Source organism: Letharia lupina (assembly GCF_014066315.1).
Source record: "Letharia lupina isolate WasteWater1 chromosome Unknown contig_23, whole genome shotgun sequence".
Classification (NCBI taxonomy): Eukaryota; Fungi; Ascomycota; class Lecanoromycetes; order Lecanorales; family Parmeliaceae; genus Letharia; species Letharia lupina.
The window spans coordinates 1,030,295-1,053,765 of NW_023502992.1; the positions used below are offsets into that span (position 1 = coordinate 1,030,295).

Below are 23,471 nucleotides of genomic sequence, written 5' to 3' on the forward strand. Positions count from 1 at the left end.
ACCTTTGCTACTGTCCATGTACTTTGTCAAAGATTATTCAAACAGGCAAGAAATAATGTCGGTTGCCGCAGAAGTACACAGAACGTTTGTTTGCTTCCTTTGTTCGCCCATTTGTCGTGTTTCAGATGAATCTGCTCTTTCAAGGCGCTGCAAAACTTATAAAGCCGATCTTGAGGCTTGTTCAAAACTTGCTCCGCAGTCGTACCACCATACCTAAGAGACAAATCGGAACTTTCGCTTTACAACTGTGCTGAGGAAACATCACCCTGAACCACACCACAAGAAGGTAACTCGAAATTCAAGCCAGTGCTGGACCTTCTCATACTAACACTTGTAGCAGTGGTGGATCCATTGAACCCTTCCTGAGCTGCTACCTCTAACGATTAAGGGTATCCTCCTCCCAAAACCACGCAGGACCCGCAGACATGAGCACCTACAGGCGTTTCCCTCAAGCAAGCTCCGACTACAACCAGGCAAAATCCAAAGCCATCACTGCCCTCTTGGAGATGAAAACCGCCATGAGACAAATGACCGCTGAACACGTCAACTTCCACAGCCATTTCGACGACGTACAAAAAAAGCTCCAGGACATGAAGAAGGCCTACGGCAGTAAAGAGCTAGACCCTGAAGTCATTCGGTCCACAGCTCTTGACAAGTATCTCTCGGAGGGGAACCTTCCCAAAGTCACGGCCCTTGGACATTTCGAGGTGGAGAATGTTTTGAAAGACTTTCAGCTGCAGAAGAAGAAGTTGGACGAGATCCGTAAGCAGACGGGGGAGTTGGTGGAATCGCTGCTGGGGGATTAGCGCTGCACGTGTGGAGATGGGCGTGGTGCAGGAGCTTAGGCTGCTGGCGACGTTGAAAAGGATCAGCTTGACCTGTAGCTGTTGTTGGGTGTAAGGGAGATAGGTGGGCCAAACGTTCACAGTACACTGGCCTACTTCTGAAAGCGGACAGAGGTTCCTTTGAGATGGCATGTAAATCCGGTCGCAGCCATGATAGTCACACATGATCTTTCATGAGAAATTTCCCGTATCGCCGATGCTTGCTGTCGGTATGTCTCTCATTATCAAATGAAGGTTACAAGAAAACTCTTTCCAAAGGCGCAGTGAATGGACAATCACCCTTTGACCGACATCGCGCAAAGACACCGGTGCTAATATACCTAAAGCGACATGGCCTACAATAAGATGAATCATAAACTATGAGAGGATGATACGATTACAAGTGGTAAGAAAAAAATCCAGAGAAGGCCTAGACTACCCCCTCTATCCTCGTCCCATCAATCTCCCTTTGCCTCCAGCCACAACCCCACCGCTCTGTCACACACCCACCACCTAAGAATCCCCACCAAACTCCACGATAAATTGAAAAACCGCATCCCACCACCCATTCCCATCAGGCCCATCATCATCATCGTAACGCCCCCACGAGCATACGACGTCTGGGATATGCGGCAGCGTGGCCACCCAAACGGTATTCTGAATCTGACTGCCCAAACAAGTCGTCGGAGCCGTGAACGAGATGCCCGTCACCCCATTGTTGTTGGCACATTTCCAGTTGATGATGCCGAGGCCGCAGGTGCCGTGTAGGTTGTCGAGGAAGCCCTGGCAGAGGCCGGCGTTTTGGCCGTTCGAGAGCTGGAGGGCGTAGTCGGAGGCGGCGGTATGGTCGATGGCGTTTTGAAACCCGCCGCACTGGCCTGTGCCGCCGACTTGACGGGACATGAGGGGGGTGGCTCTGGTGAGGAGAGGGAGGAGGGAGAGCAGGGTTGTGGTGGTGAAGTGCATGGTGGGCTTCTTTAGAGGCGGTTGGGGAGGAGTTGCGGCGAGCAAAGGTATAACAGTGGTGATACTGGGGCGAAGAGGGTGTGTAATGGGAATGATCGGGAATTATGAGGATGTAGGTTTCTGCTAGTGACTGTGTCAAATGCAGGAGACTCTCCTGATCAATCGAAGTGCTGCTGAATTGGTAACATGTTTCTGCGGTTGAGGACATCGTAGACTTTATAGCATTTCTGGAATATTCAGACCTAGCCATCGGAACGTAATTCATGACAGGCACATCGAGAGCCATGAGCTCGCCGATACTACACTGACGAAAACCAGTGCTGACATTCATTCCAACACCTCTGATACTGAAGCGATTCTCACAGCCCCCAGTGTCTGCCACGGCTTTAAAAACGGAGATATACAGCAAGAACGGTTTCGTCCATTTCCCTCACACATACCAGACAATGGACGTTAAACAAGATTAACATTGAGAATAACCATCGGTTTCCACAAAAGTCGCCGCAGCGCAGTGAGGGCTAAGGTACCGCAGCAACGCTACTGGATACCATCTTTTTTTATCTCTGTATTTTCTACGGCGTCTTTCAGCAGTAGTCAGGTACAGGTCTCGAAAGTAAGGTTCTTCGCTTGCGATAGCGAAGAATGAAACCCTTACTCATCACGCTAAGCGCTAAGCGAAGGCAAGCGAGGTTTCCAACTTCTGAGTAGTGGTAGCGGATGTTTACAAGGTAAGGTAACATCATGAGTATAGGTCAAAAGAAAATGGCCAACTTTCCTAGCGTTGGGGCCCAACTTGGTCATTTTACCCAGCTTGCCGCAATCTGCTTGTTTGATCGTTCTTCAATGCGTGATAGCAATCCACTGGGCCTAGTACGATGAGGAACTGACTGTGTTGGGAACCTTTGTTGTGGCAATCAAAATACGAGAAAGTGTCAGTATTCGGATAATTCAGAAGATGAGAATTGGGAGCAGGAAGACGAGGCTATGGATCGTTAGTAGGTTCTCCAAGGCAATGGGCTATGGCTATGGTTCAAGCTCTTACACTACCCTAGTTGGTGGGGAAACCAGTCACAACTTGGGTCTCGGACCAATGGGGGCGAATTAGGGCCGTCTTGCGTATCTTAGAGACCAAGCTGGCAGTCCGAGCCCTAGTCAAGACGCGGGAAAAGGTCTTCAACCCAAATGACCTGTCGATCGGAATATCAGGAATGACACCGAATGTTGTAAGCTTTTGGACACCAGGCGAGCTACCACAAAGGCATTTCGGGTCGCTAAAGTTGTGGGTATTTTCTCGAATCTGAGATTCAGCGTGGAAACATTCGTTTCATGACCAAAGTTGTCTTAGAAAGTGCGTTAGACAAGCAAAATAGATTCCTTGTTCATGCTGCTCTGTCAGTGGCTCGGGGCTTCTCATTTTGTTGGTGGAACGACACTTTCGTAGATGAGTTAGTGAGGGGTCAAGAACCTTTGCTCAACAAATGTCAGGCGGGTCGAACTTTTCAAGTAACGGCCTCATCCGCTTAATTCCGCACTCTCCCTTTTTTGATAAAGCATCCAATGTAGGTCTTCAAGCCCTGCGACCGAAAGAACTTCAGGCCGCGAAGATAAGGTGCAACGTTAAGCCTGCCTTACCACCTTGACAGTACAATCTATTGTAAGCCGCGATCCTTACATTCAAAGACAGAAGTTCCTACCGAGGAGCTTCCTTAGTCAAAATAAAAGACCTAACTGTTGAATAGAAGAACGGATGGCAAAGGATCGCTAAGATCATACGCCCTTAGGAAATCTCGTCCCCCAAAGCTTGAACGCCCGCCGCAATTACTGGGAATCACCATTTTGCAGCATCATTGTGGGAGCAGATGGCGTTAGCTGTGACATGATGTAGCCGCAGCTTCTCACCGTGCCACTATCCGTGGGCTTGGGTTGATTCTACTGTGTCTGGAGCACGTTTCAACGCTAACAGTTTCGCCAGCTGTGGGTATTGTCCCTGTAGCTCAAGTCATGTTCGTGATCGTATGCTTTTAAAGTTCTTAGTAAGATCTCTGGAATTATACCCATCATTGCTGAGGAGCTTTGGTTCAAATCAAAGGCTCGAAGAATTATGTAAAGGCTGTGGTGTGCCGTTCCGGCACGTGCAGTGCCCCAAGATTCTCGAGTCAGCGCGTTTATGATGTTGAGAACGGAGAACGCAGGCATGCTATTTGCCCTTGTATGCGATGGGGGGCTTTGGGAATTCGAAAAGATCGCTGGTGCGGCAGGTGTGGGAACGTGGGAAGAGGGAAATCCGGAGTGCAGAGGGTCAGCAATTTGGGCTTGGGTGAAAGATGTGATGATACCCTAATTCGATGCGACTGGATTAATGAACATCTTGATGAACGCTGGAGCGGCTGTTGAGCAATGTATCTACGCCTGCGATTGGATTGCGCTATTCTTCTACGATCGTTGAATGCTTTTGAATGCTTGTGAATCTGGTATCACAACAAGCATGGATTTGAATGTGTAAGCTTAGCACTAGCTGATTGTTTCTTTCGGTATGCGTCTCTTCTTAGAAATGGACTGGAGCATTGGATTCAAGACAGACGTGATTGTTGAACACAATCATGAACAAGCGAAAGAACCACGGATGCATGCATCATGTCTTCCCCAGATCTGCGCGTGCTCGTGAAGCAAAGACCTAGTGTTGGGCTGAACTGTGGCGGGGTTTTGGTCATGGTCTTGTCTGATCTGGTGAGCTGCGAGATGGGGATAAAAGCTGATTCGCTGAACGCTGCAATTAATCATCTCATCCCGGATTTGTCCTTCTAGACTAAAGCCATGCACAGTCTTGCAAGGCTGGATGCGAGTTCTTAGATAGGCGTCGCTTTGAGAATATCAAGAAAGCTTTTCGTATTCGACCAAAGGCTCGGACTCGCGGATGAGTCACTCAAATTGTAATTGAACACCATTCGCCTGACATAACCGACACATATCGGTGAAGATGAGATGCATGCGATTGCCCGAGTCGAAGAGATCGTAGAACCGATACTTAAGTGTTTTCAGATTCGACAGTCGTGTGCGTTTGGCATTCACTAGACTTCTGATGAATGGGCGAATGTGGCTGACTATCCGACGGGATTGGCCAGTCGTATCAATAGTCTCAATGGAGATAGGTAACAAGTCTGCCATGTTCAAGTCGTCACCGGCATCTGGATCCACTAAGAGGCTGTGTGTAATATGGAGCACTTTCAAGTTCTCAAACAAGCGCAGATTGCCCATGTAATTTCCTTCTCCGTCATGGTAGCTCATCTTCAAATACTCTAGAGAGTGTCGGCAATGATTGAGAAGGGCGGATCTTATCCTGAAGGCATCGACTGTCTTACCGAGCGCGACGTATGTAAACCTCTTCAGCCTTTTGATTCCTTCGAGAAGTACAGGAATGTGCTTCCCAATCGCGCCACATGAGTCAAAAACCAACTCGGTCACATTAGAACTTTGAGGAGCTATGAGGCAGTCGGGAATACCACGTCTTTGACGAACATTGTCGACATCGAAACATGATATCTTCTCCATGGAAGGTTGCAGTGCAAATAGCTTTACGAGAGATATGCCCTCGTTCTTCTCAGAAACGCTGTCGGCCAGGTGGAAGCTCCTCAGTTTGAGAAATGATGTTGAAGGGGCATTCTGGGCCATCCGGCGAATGCTAGTGAATAAGAGAGTTCGTTTGGGGGGGTCTTCGAGCGAAAGCGTGCAGAGGTTTGGGAGAAGACTTAGCAAGAGGGCCAGGGTTGGATCCTCGTGCCCACTCTCAAGGAGTTTGATCCAAACGTCGATCTCACTAGGGAGCACATGTTTCGCTTTTCGAATGCCATTCCTGAATAATTCCATGTCCCGCTCAGGATACGGTACATGCCAGACGTAATTCTGCACGTCATCTACCTCCAGATCCAGACGACAGGGAACACCACGATTTGGATCTTCCCAGCATGTGCGCCAGTCACAAATACAGACTTTCTCGATGTAGAAAGCAATGTGAGGATTGAGTAGAACGTCTTTCAGTAGATGCGCCAACATGCTACCATCGCAGCTTCGGTCATTTTCAATGATAGAATATTCCGATTTCAAGCGATGGTGCTCTTTCAAAAACGGTTTAGCGAAAGCGAAGATTCGTTTTGAGACCAGAGCAAAGCTTGCGATGTCATGTGGAGGGAGGACGTGGTGCCACAGCTCCAGGACAATCTCATTCGGAAGATCATCAAATCCGGTCATGGTGATTCGGCAAAAAGATTCGGGCGCCTGAAAAAGGATCAGTCCAAGGGTCTTGCTATGTTCCTTCTACATGAGGGCTCTCACTGAAGCTTGTTGATCTTTCGGAGCCCGTCAAAGTATTCAGTACTGAGCGCTTGTCATGGAAGTGAAGAGCATGTTGGCTATAACGTCGGAGTGCTGTGACTAACAGTGCTAATACGGAGTGTTGTATTAATGTATGGAGGACTTGAGGAGACAATGGGCACATGAGCAATTCCGTAGGCTCACTAGTGCAGCCCTACGAGGCGAAATACCTGTACAGATGTTAAGAGTCCTCGACTCTTTGCAGACACCATGCCTTAAAGAGCCTATGCTCGACAGTTCAACAAACCTCTCACTTATCAGTTTGAAGCTCACCGGAAACAGGGCTGCTTCAGTGACTCCCGCTTTGACGTCCATCACCGTGGAACCTCCGCGCCACCCGCTTCGAGCAGAACTAGCACGAACAGCAGCACCCAGGCCGCGAAGCCTTGTTGGAAATCTCAAGATGCCAAGGTCTGCGACGATCCAACGCTGCTCCTGCGCATGCGTGTAAAGCTTTTCTCCCGTCTCATTCTAGTGGAGAAGCTTCCCTGTCAAGTAGCAATCGCCCTGAAACCGACGAGCCTCGAGTTCCAGACATTGGGTATAAAGTCCGGGCACAAGAATACGGTGGCTAAAGAAATTGAGAATATGGACTACGAAGTGAGACTGGTCGAGAGAGAGACTTGGAGGATAAGACCAGGAGGACGCCTTTGAAGGAGAAGTGTCAGGAAAGATTGGGACATCTACAATGTGGACGAAGGGCCGAGGGCTGAAGCGCTATGGACTACAACCGGCGTCATCGAAGCAGATGAGGATGTTCGATACTTGGTGCATGAGGTGGCGAGACCAATATCCGCTGGGCAGAACTGAGGAGGGACAAGATGTGCATGCCCGAAGCTGAGGTCAATACGAGAGGGGACGCCCGATGGCTACTGGAATCAGGCATGCTCCGTTACGGTCAATTTCTGCAAGATGTCACAGCCATCGACCTCTTCACGAGGCTCCGGCTCTATGACCCAGATCTGACCCTCTTCAACGCCACGAAGGTACTCTCAATATGAAACTCTCACCAGAAGCCCTTGGGATGCCAAAGACAATACATTGTCTCACGATCCCGGCAACAGCTACGTCAGCATTTTAAGGCATGCTAACCACCTTGTCCAGTGCGAAGCCTCACTTCCCAGCTACAAACTATACCATCGCTACCAGAACAAATTACCGTCTCGACACCAGTCCCGTCTGCATCTATAAGTTGCCAGTCACGTCCCCGCCAGCACCGTTGACTGAGGTGGATGGAAGCTGGCCGGGACGCCTGGGGTGGGAGAACCTGGACCTGGACCTGGGACTGTACTAGTACGTCTGGTACGTACAGCGCCCCGCCCGGCAATTTGGCTGGCAGGTGACTCCTCATTCTCTTCCATAGGTATGCGACAGCACTACCATGAGTAACACCCTCATTGTCCTGACGAGTCTTACGGTTGCTGTTGAATGTGCGACAATATTGAGTGATGGGCCAGTCGAGACTAGGCTTGGGCCGCACGACGGGAGGTGTGGACGAGCTACGAACGCGGTCACCGCAATGGATAAAAAAAGGAAGCAATAGAGATACCTAGCTTGTCAGGGATATGTCGCTAGCATAGTAAATGTAAACTGTAGGGCGCCAGCGAATAGTCGTAGTCTTCTCTAGCCTTGAAGATGACAAACTGCAACCTCTCTCCAACCTCGTGCACTCCGTGATTCGCTCAAGCTACACATGTCTGCTCTAAAAGTCATATGCATTGTCTACGTTACTCGTCTTTGTTCCCAGTCTCTCTATCACTGAGAGATAGCCTTTTGATCTTCTCGTCTCCGAGTCCAACGGCCGCCGCTCCGATCTCGCTCCCACTCATCCAAACGATTCCCCACAACGCCATCTATCGTCTCACGGAGAGCGGCATTGGCATAATCCAGAATGGTGAATTGGTCAAGAGCACCCAACTCGAACTCATCGTAACCTCCGCCAGCGACGAAATCGACAAGCCTAGCATACGAGCTTTCAAATTCCATCCAGAGGTCCTTGGTTTGACACTTCCCCAGGGACGACGGATCGTCGAGGATGTTGTTGCTAGGCGTTGGTGCCAGCTGCGTGCGCAGGTGGCGAAGACTTTTCATGAAACTTATGAATTTGCCGAAAGACCACAGGTGGTTGGTGGGGAAGACGGTGATAAGATCTAGGGAGGTTATGTGGTCGAGCGAATTCTGCATCGTGCGCACGAATTGGTTGGAGTTGGATGGACAGAAGAGAGAGGGTTTGTCCTTGAGATAGTATTCGTAGGTGCTGTATGCTTCGACTGAGGACCCCTCGTTGTACGTACAATGGGTCCATGGCCGCATCGCGAAAACGTTACTTTCTTTGACAACATCTTCCGGCGTTTTGGGTGCAACTGAATTGGGAGCCATTTCCAGGTGCAGGACTTGGTAGTCAATACTGAATGCCCAGGCATGATCGAGGTTGAGGCTATAGGGTAGGATCTCCGTGAAGAGCGAAGGAGGGAAGATTATGGTCATGGACGGCGCATTGACACGGTCCACAACTTCAACCATTCGGGGCCAAAGGAAGCTGCTGTTGCCGAGGCATCCGGTGGTGGTGTATAGGACCAGGCTGTCCACCCGGCCAGCCAGCTGGCTACTTTTGATGAATTCCAGGAAGCCTGTACCGACCTCCATGTTCAACTTGAGGGCCGAAAATAAGCTAGTGAAGCAAAGACGCCTCAGGATACGACAGGTGCAAGAGAGATCTTTGAGGGGATGGTAGTCGTGATCTAGAAGAGACTTTGAAGGCTGTTCGTAGATGAGCTTTCTCGAAGGAGGTTCCCCTTCTGCCAAATCAGAGATGATCTGCTCCACAAGTTCAGGAGGGATTTCTAGGAGGGAAGGCATAGTTGGTGGAGAGTAGCAGGTTTGTTCAGGTATTATGAAGACCCAGATGACGGTGACTTGGTCAACGGTTATCAAAAGGTCTGGAATACTTCAGCAGTCGGACACTTTGGACGCTTGATACTGTTTTTGGAAGAGGAGGTTCTACTAGCGCGGCGGGGAAGTACCTACCTTAGTGCAAGAGGGGTCCGTCCTGTCATTATGTCCGCGTCCTAGACAAACGAGACCCGTGCTGCAACTACTGGCCACAACGTCGTCTCCAACGTCCAACACTTTGCAGGTTGCTTTTTCGTTGTCAATCTAATCGCACCTCCAGCTGGCAGCACATGCTCTCGCAATACAACGTAACAGGACGAAGGACGAATTGACTTCAACGTTCAGAGGGTTCGCCCAACGCTCCAACATGCTCAAGGGTTCAACCCCGCCAGAAGAAATGCACAATGGCGTTTCCGTGCTCAGCAAAGCACCGTATTCTCTTGTTGCCATTCGATGTTGGGAATAGCATCAGAAGTCAATTGAGACCCCGCAGCCGCTAATATATGCTTAATCGCTGTCCTGCAGGTCATTTGACGCCCAAGCCGGGCCATGTGGATTTTTGATAGGTTGGCCCTGTACGCCAGTACAACCTACAAACCGAGGGACCTTGGTCCGAGCGATATCGGCAGCTTAAAATATGCAGCTTAAATCTAGAATATAGTGGGGGAATGGGAGAGTGGGAGAGGCAGTCGGCCATTGACCTCAATGGCTATATTGTTGAATTCTTCCTCACTTCTGCAATGTTTCCCCCTCACTATCTCCACACGGTCAACCATTCCTTCTGCACGCGTTCTCTGCCAGCATGGCACTTCCCTCATTTCTCTCTGCACATATATCAGATAGTCTAGCTCCCAGCTTCCAGCAAATCTGCATTCTTTTTGTATTTTTTGTCGTCATTGCCCTCGCTGCCCGATTTTCGCTTACAATCATCTCCGGGTCCAAGCAATTGACTGTCCCTAGCGGTCTGGCAACCTTCGCCAGATTCTTCTACGCTAGCTTCCTCAAACCGCATAGTGGAGATGGCGCGATCACGGGCCAGCAAGCAGCCCTGGAGAGCTTCTACAAAGCGCAGGTAGCCTCCCCGTTTCCCAATGTCAGTAATACTTGAACGACTCTGGGGGCAACATCTTTTGACGACTGTTATCTCGATATCCTGCTTCATTTGTCAGCATAGGAACGCTTGAGACCAGTGAAGCAAGCTAAGACGATCTGTCACAGGCCGATGTCTACGATGCAACTCGAAAGAGACTTCTCCGAGGTCGAGAAGATATGTTGGGGCTCGTCGCTGCGCAATTGAGGTATAAAGAAGGGAAGGGTGCATGGATGGGCAAGAGACCAATCTGGGTCGACATTGGAGGTGGTACAGGATACAACATCGAGGCCATGCAAGCGTACCTCGATGTACCAACGTTCTTTGCCAAGGTGTACCTTGTTGATCTTTCGCCGTCTCTTCTTGAGGTAGCTAGGAAACGATTCGACCGTTTGGGATGGGATGTCGAGATTGTATGCCAGGATGCCCGCGCTTTTCGACTGGAGAACTACCAGACGGTGAAGTCGACGAACACCTCGATCAGCTCCCTGGGATCCTCCTGGTCTGATCAGAGCACCGTCAACAGCGGCGCAGATCTCGTGACAATGTCATACAGTTTGAGCATGATACCTGATTATTACAGCGTTCTGGACTCGATCCCATCTTTATTATCATCCGATGGGATCGTAGGTGTTGTGGATTTTTACGTCCAAAGTATTGTCGAGATCAGTGGCCGCACTTATACTGGTGGCTCATTCAACAGGCACGTTACCTGGATAAAGCGAGTCTTTTGGCGGGCGTGGTTCGATGTAGATCGAGTTGGCTTAGAAGGAGCCCGGAGAGACTACCTCGAGTACCGTTTCGGTACCCTCAAGACGGTTGACGAGAGGAATTACCTCCTCGGTGGAATACCCTACTACAGTAGGCCAAACTCCATCTATAGGTGAAATTGATCATAGAACCGCTGACACCTTGCAAAGTATTCCTAGGCACACAGCGCGGACTTGCATCTTCCATGGGCACGAGCCCAGGGTATGCGCAGGACTTCATCGAGAGCCTGGATGCCTCGTGCACAGAATCACCCTACCTTTCTCCACAGAACCACAGAGCCGAAATGTTTCAGGCGGTTGAAAAATCAATCCCAGCAGAGCTCAGGTCAAAAGCCTACCAGTGCGCAGTCATCAATCTGAGCTCAAATCTCCCATTGCCATCGATGTTCTACCAGAACAACCAACGACGTATCTACTACGATGACACTCTACAAAAGCACACCCAATTCAACAACGAGTACATCTATGCCTTCACGTGGGAAGACCCCCGAGTCGATCACCGCCTCCTAAACATCCGCAGTGATGATGTCGTTCTCTGCGTAACCTCTGCCGGAGATAACGTATTGGACTATCTCTATCAAGCAGGTCCAAGACGCATACATGCAGTTGATCTCAACCCAAATCAGAACCATCTTCTGGAATTGAAGATCGCGGCATTCCAAAGCCTTCCATATGCCCAAGTATGGAAGATGTTCGGCGAAGGCAGGTTCCCTGCATTTCGTCAAGCTTTGATCGCCAAGCTCAGTCCTCATATGAGTTCGCAAGCATGTCAGTACTGGCTCAAACACGCCAGCATATTTAGCTCTACCCGTGGATTTTACGAGACTGGCGGCTCTAGGTTTGTGTTTCGTTGCGTCGGCATTGGTAGGATCCCACTAATTTGCAATTCAGACATGCAATCAAGCTTATCCGCTCGCTCTTCTGGCTCCTCGGACTCAGCAACGATGTCAGAAGTATGTGCAACGCGAAGACCTTGAACGAGCAACAAGAGATCTGGCCTAGAATCCGAAGAGTCCTCCTGAGTAGAGCCTTACACTGGACAGTCGTCAGCACAGAATGGTTCGCCTGGAAGGCGGCAGGCGTTCCTCCTGCACAGCGAAGGATGATTGTTGAGGACCACCGAGACCAAGTCGAAAGTGACCTGCGAGGCGAGGCTATCTGGGAGTACATAGTCAATACGCTGGATCCGGTTGTCAAAAACACGCTTGTTGGCGATGACAACTACTTCTACCTCCTGTGTTTGCAGGGGAGATACTCGCAGAGGTGTGATAAACCCTCAGCTGCAAGTCACCATTGCAATTCTCACGCTTCGTAGATGTCACCCGCAGTATCTATCAAACAGAGCGCACCGCAAGCTCTCCCAGCCCGGCGCGTTCGACGGATTACGCATCCACACCGACGAGCTTCAAGAAGTGATTTGCCGAATTGCTCCTGGTACCTTGAGTCATGCCGTAGTAAGTGTACTCTTCAATCAGCATCAACGCGTTCACAGGCACTTCTGACTGACACGATCAAGGTCATGGACAGCATGGACTGGTTCTGCCCCGGCGACACCCAAGCCGTCACCCAAGTGCAATCATTACACCGCGCCTTGAAGACCGGCGGTAAAGTTCTTTTGCGCTCCGCAGGCCTAAAGCCTTGGTACACTGCTGTATTTGAAAACAACGGTTTCGCAACACGAAGGGTTGGTGCCAGGATGCCAGGGACTTGCATTGACCGGTGGGCACTACACTCCATCCAACCGCTTTTGGGTCAGATATAGCAAGTGGGATCATCGGCTAACGAACGGGGTCGATGACAGAGTCAACATGTATGCCTCCGCCTGGATCTGCACCAAGCTGCCCGATCCGACCACGGCAAGCTACGAGAACATGATGCTGCCCAGTCCTACATTGTCCGTGCATTCGAGGACGCATTCGCTTGAGAAGATCGAAGAGTGAGTCCATGGCAGCAAGGTAAGAAGACAGCATGAGGCAACCTGTTTCAAGAACAAGGCCCCGTATATGCATGCAAGTTGGAAAAGACAACATGATGCGTGGAAGTGGAACGTCGAGAGAAAAGAAAGCGAGGTTTATATATCCATATAGAAAAAAGAAAGGGAGAAGTAATGTGTATCGTTCAACTTCCAAACGCCATTCAACTTCCAAAAGACCATTCGTTGTCCTAACCTGTTCATGTACGCTCCCGTCATAAGTGTTGAACGTAAATCATGACAACCTCATCACTGTTACCAGCAAAGACCTGTCGCGCACACCCCATATTGCGACTCCCCAATGAGTTCTTTCTTTCTTTCTTTCTTTCAGAGCCCCGAGTCTCTATCCGCCAGCCTCAAACTCACCGCCAGAAGATGAAACGAAGCCGTATGGAGCCCCTAGTTACCCTTGGGGACGGGTTCGCCCATGGATCGCGACGGTCAGGCCAGGAGCTCGCTCGCTCGCTCGATCGATCGATCCCATGGACGGAGCGGACACGATGTACACATGCACGCCGAGGTGTTCAAATCTACCATAGCTACAACATAGCTACCTTGAGCCCGCGTCGCAGCCCGCTGCAACAAGTAGTCCCACCGAACCGTGTCCATTTCATTTACAAAAAGTCCTTTCCAGTCCCCAACGCATCATCTACCGCCCCGCCCCTCCCCTCCCCTCCCATCCCACCCCCATCACACACACCCCCCCCTCACCCCCTCCGGCCCCAAAGTGCAACAAAGGCCCACATACGGCGGCACCAACGGGGGCGTCCCGTCCAACGACGCGGTCCCCGGCACGACCTCCCAATCCTCGCACAGGGCCAGTCCGGGATCGCCCGGCCCGACGACGACGCTGGGGTAGAGGGCGGTGTCGAGCTGGGGCGTGCAGGCCGGGTACGTGGCGGAGAGGTTGAAGATGAAGGCGCGTTGGGGTGAGGAGGCGGAGGAGGGGCAGGCGCAGCCGGTGTAGGTGACGGGGGGGGTGGGGGGGTTGGGGCCGATGGCGTGGCTGGTGGGGGGACCGTGTTGGTTGGGTGAGGTGGGAGTGAGGGGGATGGGTTTGCTTGCTTACATGTAGTTGCAGCCGGCTGAGGTTGAGCCTGTTGCGATGGAGGTTGTGGCGCTGGTGGTGGCGTTTGAATGCGCGTGGTGCTTGATTCGCTTTGGTGTGGCGAGGACGAGGGTGGCGGTGAGTGCTAGCAGGAGCGAGAGGGGGGTGGAAGGACGCATGATGGAAGGTTGAAGGGTGGAGTTGGGTTGTAGATGGTGGGAAAGTAAAAGCAGTGAGGAGATGATGGGAGGCTTGATGATGATGCAAGAAGGGGTTTTCTTTCAGTAGGGCAGGCCATGCTGATATAACACAAAGGAAATTGCGATGCTCGTATAATAAGGGAGACGTGGCATGGAGGTGACATATAAAAGCGGGTTTCAGGATACGAGCCTAGTATACTATTGGCTAGATCCAAGATCCTCTATTCCACGAATGCACGGTTTGCGTTCTGGCCGAGCCGAGCCGAGCGTGCAAGGGGTCATGAAAAAGTTGAACTTGCAGTTTGGGCAGCTGAGCTTCTCTGGTCCTGCGTAAATGGTTGATCACTATCCAAGGAAAAGCGAAGGTATTGTTAACGAAGATTGAGCCAAGCAGCACACATATCTGTCAAATCTCTGAAACACGATCCATCTGATTCCACCTTCCTCAAATTCTCCCGTCCTTTCTCAAATATCACGCTTCAAGAGATTGGGCCTAGATCACGTTAGATTACGATACACTCGCCCACGCTTCAGGAAGCATCTTCCTTGAACGTTGGGAGATCCCTCTAAGCAACCCGTTTCTTCACCTTGATCGAACACACGCGACTGGTTTTTGTAAAGGCGCATGACCGACAGCGACACCGAAAGGTAGGCGATGTATGAGGATGCATGGGAGGGTGGAATTGGAGACCGTGAAGTGGTATTGGAGGGATGTAGGACGTAGGAGGTTTGCAGGGGAAACGAAGACCGGGATAGTGACTGTCGGGTTGAGATCATTGCCGCGTTTGAACAGAGACGTCGTCATCTGGAAAGTATGCCACACTGCCATACCCAGTCTCCACCTCCCCTACCTTATCAATGAAAAATTCCAGTGCACGACAACGATGCTCCCCAGTCTCGGTCATAAAGCGCAGCACGGCAGCCACCACCGAGCTCAATTCCTGCCACGAGATTTCATTGCCATTGTAAGCGACAACCGTAATCCAAACCTTACTAACGACGCCTCGGCGCTCCCAGCGATTGTTTGGTATTGGGGTGTCAGGATGGTGGATGGCATGGATCTGGATCTTCCGAAGGGCGGACGTGAATGCTGCGTTGACGTAAATAACGGGAATGGGAGGGCCGAAGGTATTGAACGTTAGGGTGATCGGTGTGCCAGCGATAGGGTAAGGAATAGGCACTGCGAGCGGGGTGAGGCTGGGGTGTGAGGTGATGGTCTTGGTGGGTGGCTGGAGGGTCGTGTCGTTGGCAACCATTGCTCGCTTTTCCACGTGGGTTGGATCCGGCTGTACATATAGCAGGGTCCCAAATCCTACTCTCCCCCGGCCTGAAACGTTGATGTCAATTTCAAAAACGAGCTGGCGGTCGTGCTCCTGGTCATCCTGGCAAAAGTGCAATACTCCCCACAAAATGTCATTTAGTTCTTCCCATGTGATGATTTTCTCAGCGTACGCGAGAACGTTCGTCGACACGCGGCCGCTGGTGGAGGTGTCTGCGAATCTGCCTGAAATGGACTTTTCAGGGGTCTGCACAACCGCCCGAGATATCCTCAGTTGGGCACCGCTGATGGCGCGATTGATCTCTCCGGGTGGAATGGAAGTGTCTCCGAGGAACGTGAAGGTGAGGGTTATACCAGTATGGGCCACGGGGTAAACAATGGAGGTTGAGACCGCCGCGGGGATGAGTGAGACGTTGGACGCGCTCGGTCGCTGCAGGGGAATCCCATTATCAATGGATGGTGCTCTCCTTCCTAGCTGGCCTGCCCCATAGCTGAAATATGATATGGTCCCCACGCCTAAATTCCTTGAATAGTGGTCCACGATCCTGAATCCGAGCACTTGATAGTGCGTTTCTTCGAGATCCGTACCGAATGTGGTGGTGAAGGCATAGAGACCGAAGAGCACATTGAAGAGCTGGCGCCATGTAATTTCATGGCGAGGGTACGTAAAGACGGTGACCGCCACAGGAATACCAGCTTCACGGCTGAGTGGGAGCACCCATCGGAAACTGTCGTTCTCTATAGGGTCCATTTCATCTGGGCCACTCAGGATAGGGCGAACCTTTGCTGTTGCTCCTTGAAGTGTGGCTTTGACACTCTGGGCTGGTATAGATGGGCCGAAATAATAGAAGCTGAGACTGAGGGAAGTCTTCGGGATAGGGAAAATCATATCCTCTCGCACATTGTTGGTTCCCGGCAAGGCGAGGGTTGCGTTGGGTAGCCGCCGCAACGTCTCATTAGCAGGCTGTTTGAAGGTGAGATTGGAAAGCTGGAGGGCTCCTTCGTTGCTTAAAGAGATCGGAAAAGGAAGCGTGACCCTTTTCTGAACTTCGTTCTCGGTAGGAGGGAAATACTGCACCAGCCCGTATCCTATATTCGGCTTCTCTTGACCACCAGCTTCGATTTCGAATTCCAATTCCTGATAATGCGTCTCCTCCGTACCCATTCCAGCGGCCATATACCGATATAGTCCGTGCAAAACCCGTCTTAGTTCTGCCCACGTGATCTCCTCTCCTAGATTTGTTCTAATGCTGATCAGCATGTTGCCGGTCGGAAGGCGGTATTCGAATCGATCGTTGATTATACGCTGGTTTGGATGATCGCGGGCGAGATCGGCAATCGCTAGATCAGCGTCGACCAAGGTGCCAATAGCTTCATGCTCGGGAATCGGCCGGCCTTTGGCTATAAAAGCTAAGACAATAGGGCGGGAAGAGACGGGGTGCGGGACTGCATCAGTGGCGGGGGGAGTTCCAGATACATTGACGATGGGCAACACTAGAAGAGTCTCATTACCGGAGGACTTGGTAGCGGAGAGTAAGGCTGTCTGCGCAAAGAGGGCGTAAAATAGTGGGAAGAGCACTGAGGTGGTGCTACAGCTTGTGCGCATTGCGTATGGGCAGCTCAGAAGGACAGAAGTCGAGGCAAACGTACCAGCGTTGTGAGGGGCATTCGAAAATGCTGTTAGTGCTGGAAGCCTTCATAAAAGTACTCGAGATCTTCCGAGCAAGCAGTCGAGGTGCGTACCTGTTGGGGCCATGTCGCGTGTTGCGATATTCCCTCTTATCGCGATTTGCGACAGACATATATTCGCGCTTGACTACAAGGAAGGTCAGTATCGGGTGGCAAAGGCTCTCTTGTCTTGGAGATGACATCTTGACTCGAGAGGTCAAGGCGGGAGGAAAGCGATGACCGTACAGGGGAAGAAAGACTTCCAATCGCTATACTCGGTTTCATACATGTAAGTAGGGAAAGGTCATCTTCTGAAACATGCAAACCTACTAAATCCGATAAGTCCGGCACTAGGAATGCCTACTCTACATTGGTGTGATGATTCGGTATTATATTATTCAATGACACTATTCTTAAAGCCATAGAAAGACTGCTCCCGCTTTAAATAGTGCTTTTTAATATCGTTGCTAAACCTGCCTAATCTCATCTAGAATCAATGGCTGAGTTGGTCGGTCTTGCGGCCAGTATCTACCGTATCGCTAACGTTTTATGACTTCGTCGGAACCGTCAGATACGCAAAAGAGGAACTCAACGCCTTAGCCATCGAAACATCGGATTTATTCCATAGTCTTAGATCACCTCAGTGCCGTCTTGAATCAAAACGGGGACTGCATCATCTCGAAAACGGTCGAAACAATAGATACGCTCATCAAGCGTTGTGAGCGTCTTCTCGAAGAGTTTAGTCTGACTATCGATATAGTCAAAGCCAGAGCTACTCACATACAATGGCCGTTACGGAAGCGCAAGACCCAAGAAATGAAATTGAGCCTCGAGGGGTTCAAGTCTACCCTATCACTCATCGCCCAGACGGTCATCCTGCGAAAGACGATAAAAGACGGCTCTTCTAGGTATAGATTTTATGGATGGTACAAAGCTTGACATGTTGACTGTGGATAGGCAAGGAAACGGCGGTCAGGATCGCGGATCAACAGTGCGCCGGAATATCAGCGTCCTCAGCAGTGCTGTCCTGTCTAACAGGCGGCTTATCGAGAAACTCAACGCAGCCGAAGCAAAGGCAAAAAGATCGAGACCCGTCGAGACGGAATCGGAAGCCTACGGAAAAGGTTCTGCGACAGAGGAAGGATTGGCGTCAGATGATTTTGAGCAGGAACTGAAGATAGCAACAGCCCCACGCGAGACTTTAATAGTTCTGCCTGAATCTCAGGGGACAGGCCGGAGTTTTCGGCTGCTCAGAGCGTACCATGATATGCGTCACGATCCACCAGCCTCAAGCGCGATCAATGCTTCGCTACCTTCTTCTGTCACTCAAACGCGAGCGAACACTCATCGGCCTTTTGGTTTATTGGCAGACACCGCGGGAAGCGAACCCACGATCAGCGAGAAAGAGAGCCCAGACCAAGAGATCCGTTTACTGCTGACAGAATGGACCAGCACAGCTCAATATCTTTTGCAAGGTTATCTTGATGATGCCCCAATTGGTAATACAGCTGGACTATCGTCAGGGGAACCTTCTCAAGAACGACATAGGTAAGCGTTTGCAGTCTGTACATTCCAGATATCGCCAACCAAGGGCGACTTGCAGGAATAAATCTACAAACCAGAGATCGAACACCCAAACCGACACGTCGAGAAATGAATTTAACATGACAACGCCGAGTGATGGTGCTCTCGAGCCACCGTTCCTGACTTTTGAGACATGGTCGTATCCAGCTAGCGGGCGGAAATCGCTGACAGATTGCTTCTCCGAGCGAGGAGGAGGCTATGTTTGGCGTCATGAAGACCAGGCTAGCAGGTGGTACTACGTTGGAGAGAAGATGGTCCTTGATTATCGAATACGCCATCCGGATGACGCAATCTATCCAGAAGGCCAGAAAATGAGGACAGTCGTCAGTAAGCAATGGATACCAAAGAATATCCTCATCAAGGCTGGCTACGAACACACAGAGTACGGAGAAGGGAGCTATGCCATTCCCGGAAAGCTAACGACTGTAAGTCTGCTGTTCCGAGGAGTCTCCGTGATTACAATTGACAGACTGAAATCAGCAAGACGTAAGAAGTCTGCATTTATCTGCATCAGAGAGGACCGAGAAACTTCTGCGACGTCTAGCAAGCACTCAACCAAAGAAAAGCCAACGTCAAATGGTGAAGGCCATATGGGACTTTGATGCCTTAGCGCCTACAGATTCAAGCTTCAAGAAAGGCGACGTTTGTGAGGTCAATGCTGACAGGAGCCTAGCTTGGTGGCAGGGATATAAAGATGGCGCTTCTGGAAGGGTTCCTGCAAGTTACGTTGGACTCATCACCACAACAGCATCTGACGCAAAACAAAGTCCGAGACGCAAGTGTAACGTCCGCGCACTCCCAGACTTCCACTCAGCCGATGGATCGGAGCTTTCCTTCCAAGCCGGCGACATCATCGAGATTGAGGCAGACCTGTATGAGCTTCGTTGGAAAGGGTATCTGAATAGCAGGCAGGGCTTGGTGCCTGCCCATCGCGTCCTTATGACTTCTCCGGCGGGATCCTCCTCTTCCGAAAGCCAGCTTTCGGGCTTGATATCCGAAAGCATTCGTCGAACAATTGAGAAAGTTCGCAAGACTGCTGCGGGCAAGGACGGAGTGAAAGACAGTAACTGAGATAAGACTCGTTTGAATTTATTATCTAGCTTAACATTATAATGAAATCTTATAACTTGTTTCCCCAACTCATCTGTAATTATCATATCCTGTCTTAAATCCATCCTGTGAAATTTCGAGAATGTATCCCCGTCTTTGAGACTCGCGCAAAGACCCACTGCCAGTGTATCTCGGGGCTCAACCTCCTCTTGCCCATGGCAGGAGCGTCTATGGCTCGACTGTCACGCTCTCCGTGGGTTGATAGCTCGTCTGCCTTATTGGGAATTCCATGATAGCCCTCTTCGCCCTAGCTGTTCTCTCACTTTTCCGTCTCTTTCTGACATTCCGCGGCTTCAGCGGTTCCCTGGCGCTATGGAAGGTCTCACATCATCGTATCTTGTTCGCAGATGGGCGTCTTAGATCATTGAAAGCGCCGCCGGGGAAGCTTGGATGAATGTCATCGTACGCAAAGCGCGGTTGCCTTCGCCATGGCAACAGGATGCGTCCAATGGAATTCCTCCGCAGAAGGACGCGCTTACTTCACTCAAGTTAGGAACGTCTAGAAGCTGCCGTCGTTGCCAAATATGATCAAGAGGCGTTCGACCGAGGATGTGAACAGTCCAAGCAGTAAATCACGTATTGGCAGCTGCGGTCTACCGTAGCGCTGCGGCCTAGCGACCTTCACCAACTCCTCTGTGTCATCGACCCGTACAGCGTCTTGGCCTCTCGGCGCCGAACTCTGGCTGAGATGCAGGGATCGTGGGGGTCTGCTCCAAAAGGGGCGCCTCGGGATTACCGGCACCGATGCTAACAAACACCGTGTATAGCAATTGCGTCTCCCAGCCTCCTGGAAGCTCCTTCCACACCCAAACTCCATATCAATCGTCGTTCCTTCTGCCCAACGTCGGCCAACGCTTTGCACGAGGTCGTGGGAAGGCCTTGACACTGGGGCATCTCACAGCAACAGGCGTTTTGTGAAAGGGGGCGCTGGTTCCCCTTCAGCGGCATGCCGCCAATTACTCGCAACCCTAGATTCTACAGTGCTTGGAGGAGACCTTGATGCTCCGGCAGGGAAGAACATACTACATAGTTGAACAGCGGACATCATGGACGGTACCAATGGTGACGCTGATGCAACACCCATCCAGCTCCTATGTCGTTCGATTACAACCTCTCCAAGGACGAGGACCTCTGGGACCAGGCAGTCAAGCTTGATGACCGGCAGAAAGTCGACTTCTCACGAGAAGCTAAGAGGGAGGCTCTCTTGGATATCTTCGTCGTTGCAGAGAAAGAGAAGACGTCTATGAAAGGGAGACGATGGAAGCTAGGAAAGAGGAGTGACGGGGAGCCGATCGTCTTGCGAGACGTGTTGGGAAGGATCGCAGGTTGGATCGACAGCTATAAGGATGTGGTGATAAATACCGTGAACTATGACCCATCCATGTGGCTCTTCCATGGGCTGCTGTACACGATCCGTTCTATAGAGAATTCTCTGCGCGGCCGTCAATGTCTTCGTAAGGCAATACAGGTCAGGTAAAAGGGACTGAAAGCGTATCATGGACCAGGAGGTTCATTTTGCCAATTTCACGACCCAGGAATGTTTTTCGCGCCCTGATCGTCTAAGCTTTTCAGTCTCCTCGAGGAAAAACTTGATACTTCCCATGTTCATGAGAAGGTTGTCGCGGTACAGGTGCTACAAATACTCCATACAATTCGATCACTCGACGAAGTTGCCGTCTGATGACAAACTTGTGCACTATCCTTTTCTAAGTTTTGGTGGTATTTGATGGAATTTGCAGACACTCCTCGACCGAGATCATCCCATCATGCAGTGCATGGCATGACCCAGCCAATCTAAGATGAACGTCATACTCAAAGCTTGTTTGCTCCAACACCAAGAGGACGCTCAAAACTTTCGGGTATCAGTTTCGCAACTCGTGCCCGAAGCACTTGTTCTATGCTTCTCTCTGGGGGCTCATCCACACAAGGCGATACCTCGTCGTGCGAGGTGCTAGCGTGAATGAAGTTGGCAGATCACATGGGTGTCTACTGTACGCAATGTCCGCACATGGTCGTGTACGGGCAGTGGAGGCTCTCTTTCGGTATAGCGCAGATATAAATCTAGCTGGCGGCAAATAGGGCTGCGCCTCGCAAGCTGCAGCAGATAAAGCCCAAGACAGAACTCTTGACAAACTCTTGACACACGTAATGCCAACTTCAATCTGACCGGCGATGGCTGGGGCAGCGCTATCATTGCTGCCTCGACCCAACTTCCGGTGCGAAAAATATCATCACGATGGAACAAGCGCTCTATTGTGCAGCTGCCGATGGCGCACTATATGTCATGGATCCACTGCTCCATAAAAGCCAGTATCAACGCTATCTCCAGCTTTGGTCGACCCCCCTACAGAAGCCAGCTACCTCGGCAAGAACGCGTCGATCAAGTGTTCCCTGAGACGTGGAGCAGATGTAGAGATTTCAAGCTATGACGAGAGGGCTATTCTACTTTTTGCTGCTCAACAGGGCCAGAAACCATTGTGCATCTGTTCTTGGATCGAGGAACAAGTGTCCTTGCTTGCCCGTAAGATCAGTGGACTCCGTTGCGCTTTGCAGTTGAGAACGGGCACGACGAAGTTGTGCACCTCGTGTGGAAATCTGATCCCGACGTTGAAGCTGCAGCACACGATGGGAAGAGAGCCTTGGATCCGGCAGTAGAGATGAGCCAAGCCAAGACTTTGGATATCGGCCTCGCAGCGGATGCCAATATACAGGCCGGTGTAGACGACGGGCGCAATCCGCTAATGTTCGCGCTGCGCAACGATCGAGGCTTAGCGATCATTAAATCACTCTCCAATAACCGCGCTGAGCTAGAAGCTACAAGTGGCAATGCACGAACAGCTTTACAGTGGTCAGTAAATCGCTTGGGTCTCATGTTTGCGAATCTCTCGTTGAGTTGTTCGGCCAAAGTGAATGCCTCGGAACGGGGTGGCAACACCGCAGAAGGTGCCGACCCGATCTAACAGATGCTTATCGACGGGACTGCTACGACTGGGTTTCTTACGCACCGGCTTTTTGGCTCAGTACACAATCTCAGAACATCTTGTACATTACTCTCCAGCGTGTGCTCTCTCTAATGTTAAGAATTTTGATGGAATGGAATATTCAAAATCAGAGCACTACCGACGCAATTTATGGAACTGCGGGTTAGGCCACTTCTAGTTCTACGTGGACGCCTCGAGGACGCAAGCAAAGCATTCGAGCTATTCATGGGCAACCTAGTCGAAGAGGCCGAGACCATGGATTTCTTCGTCTCATAGGACTCCTGCGAGACCAAGTACGTTCTAGACGACCGAGTTGTATCTTGTACATGTACAAACATTTCCCGCAGAATAGTATCGAAGCAATTGGACGTTGATAATGGATTCTTTCGAGGTTTGCAACGTCTGAAGATGCCGAGTCGAGGATGGAAAGACGCAGACGCGGGGAAGTTGAATGAGAGCGTCGAGACTGAGGAGGAGTGGCTTGAGCGATTGGGTGAGCACCGCGAGGCTGAGTACCTGGAGTAGCAATGGGGTATAATAGTGCTGAGAGGAGCTTTGGGGTGCGCTCTCTGAGCGCTAACACGGAGAAATGACTGGTCACTCGAGGCAATCTTGGGGATGTTGCATTTGACGATTCCAAAACAATCGATCGCCGCAGCACTTGGTCGTCCAACAGCAGTTTTAGCTCAATAGGATCAGATCCTTCCACAATCCTTCCA

General features: G+C 50.8%; 8 protein-coding genes across 8 annotated transcripts; 4 read left to right on the forward strand and 4 right to left on the reverse strand.

Moving 5' to 3' along the window:
- Positions 1-425: 425 nt before the first annotated feature.
- On the forward strand, positions 426-806 carry HO133_006191 (uncharacterized protein; the record flags this gene model as incomplete). Its single annotated transcript, XM_037297091.1, has 1 exon — positions 426-806. One exon carries the CDS (start codon positions 426-428, stop codon positions 804-806), a length of 381 nt encoding a protein of 126 aa, XP_037147665.1.
- A 531-nt stretch (positions 807-1,337) lies between these two features.
- On the reverse strand, positions 1,338-1,790 carry HO133_006192 (uncharacterized protein; the record flags this gene model as incomplete). Its single annotated transcript, XM_037297092.1, has 1 exon — positions 1,338-1,790. The coding sequence occupies one exon, from the start codon at positions 1,788-1,790 to the stop codon at positions 1,338-1,340; it is 453 nt and encodes a 150-aa protein (XP_037147666.1).
- Positions 1,791-4,709: 2,919 nt separating this feature from the next.
- On the reverse strand, positions 4,710-6,035 carry HO133_006193 (uncharacterized protein; the record flags this gene model as incomplete). The annotated part of the gene is made up of 1 exon (XM_037297093.1): positions 4,710-6,035. The coding sequence occupies one exon, from the start codon at positions 6,033-6,035 to the stop codon at positions 4,710-4,712; it is 1,326 nt and encodes a 441-aa protein (XP_037147667.1).
- Positions 6,036-7,913: 1,878 nt separating this feature from the next.
- Positions 7,914-9,017, reverse strand: HO133_006194 (uncharacterized protein; the record flags this gene model as incomplete). The annotated part of the gene is made up of 1 exon (XM_037297094.1): positions 7,914-9,017. One exon carries the CDS (start codon positions 9,015-9,017, stop codon positions 7,914-7,916), a length of 1,104 nt encoding a protein of 367 aa, XP_037147668.1.
- Positions 9,018-9,852: 835 nt separating this feature from the next.
- Positions 9,853-12,850, forward strand: HO133_006195 (uncharacterized protein; the record flags this gene model as incomplete). The annotated part of the gene is made up of 7 exons (XM_037297095.1): positions 9,853-10,143; positions 10,269-11,001; positions 11,070-11,748; positions 11,802-12,173; positions 12,226-12,364; positions 12,427-12,629; positions 12,712-12,850. 7 exons carry the CDS (start codon positions 9,853-9,855, stop codon positions 12,848-12,850), a joined length of 2,556 nt encoding a protein of 851 aa, XP_037147669.1.
- A 2,053-nt stretch (positions 12,851-14,903) lies between these two features.
- Positions 14,904-17,165, reverse strand: HO133_006196 (uncharacterized protein; the record flags this gene model as incomplete). The annotated part of the gene is made up of 2 exons (XM_037297096.1): positions 14,904-16,948; positions 17,153-17,165. The coding sequence occupies 2 exons, from the start codon at positions 17,163-17,165 to the stop codon at positions 14,904-14,906; spliced, it is 2,058 nt and encodes a 685-aa protein (XP_037147670.1).
- Positions 17,166-17,573: 408 nt separating this feature from the next.
- On the forward strand, positions 17,574-19,732 carry HO133_006197 (uncharacterized protein; the record flags this gene model as incomplete). Its single annotated transcript, XM_037297097.1, has 5 exons — positions 17,574-17,621; positions 17,678-17,985; positions 18,035-18,625; positions 18,681-19,086; positions 19,142-19,732. 5 exons carry the CDS (start codon positions 17,574-17,576, stop codon positions 19,730-19,732), a joined length of 1,944 nt encoding a protein of 647 aa, XP_037147671.1.
- A 1,132-nt stretch (positions 19,733-20,864) lies between these two features.
- Positions 20,865-23,277, forward strand: HO133_006198 (uncharacterized protein; the record flags this gene model as incomplete). Its single annotated transcript, XM_037297098.1, has 3 exons — positions 20,865-21,239; positions 22,303-22,714; positions 23,105-23,277. 3 exons carry the CDS (start codon positions 20,865-20,867, stop codon positions 23,275-23,277), a joined length of 960 nt encoding a protein of 319 aa, XP_037147672.1.
- Positions 23,278-23,471: the final 194 nt, after the last annotated feature.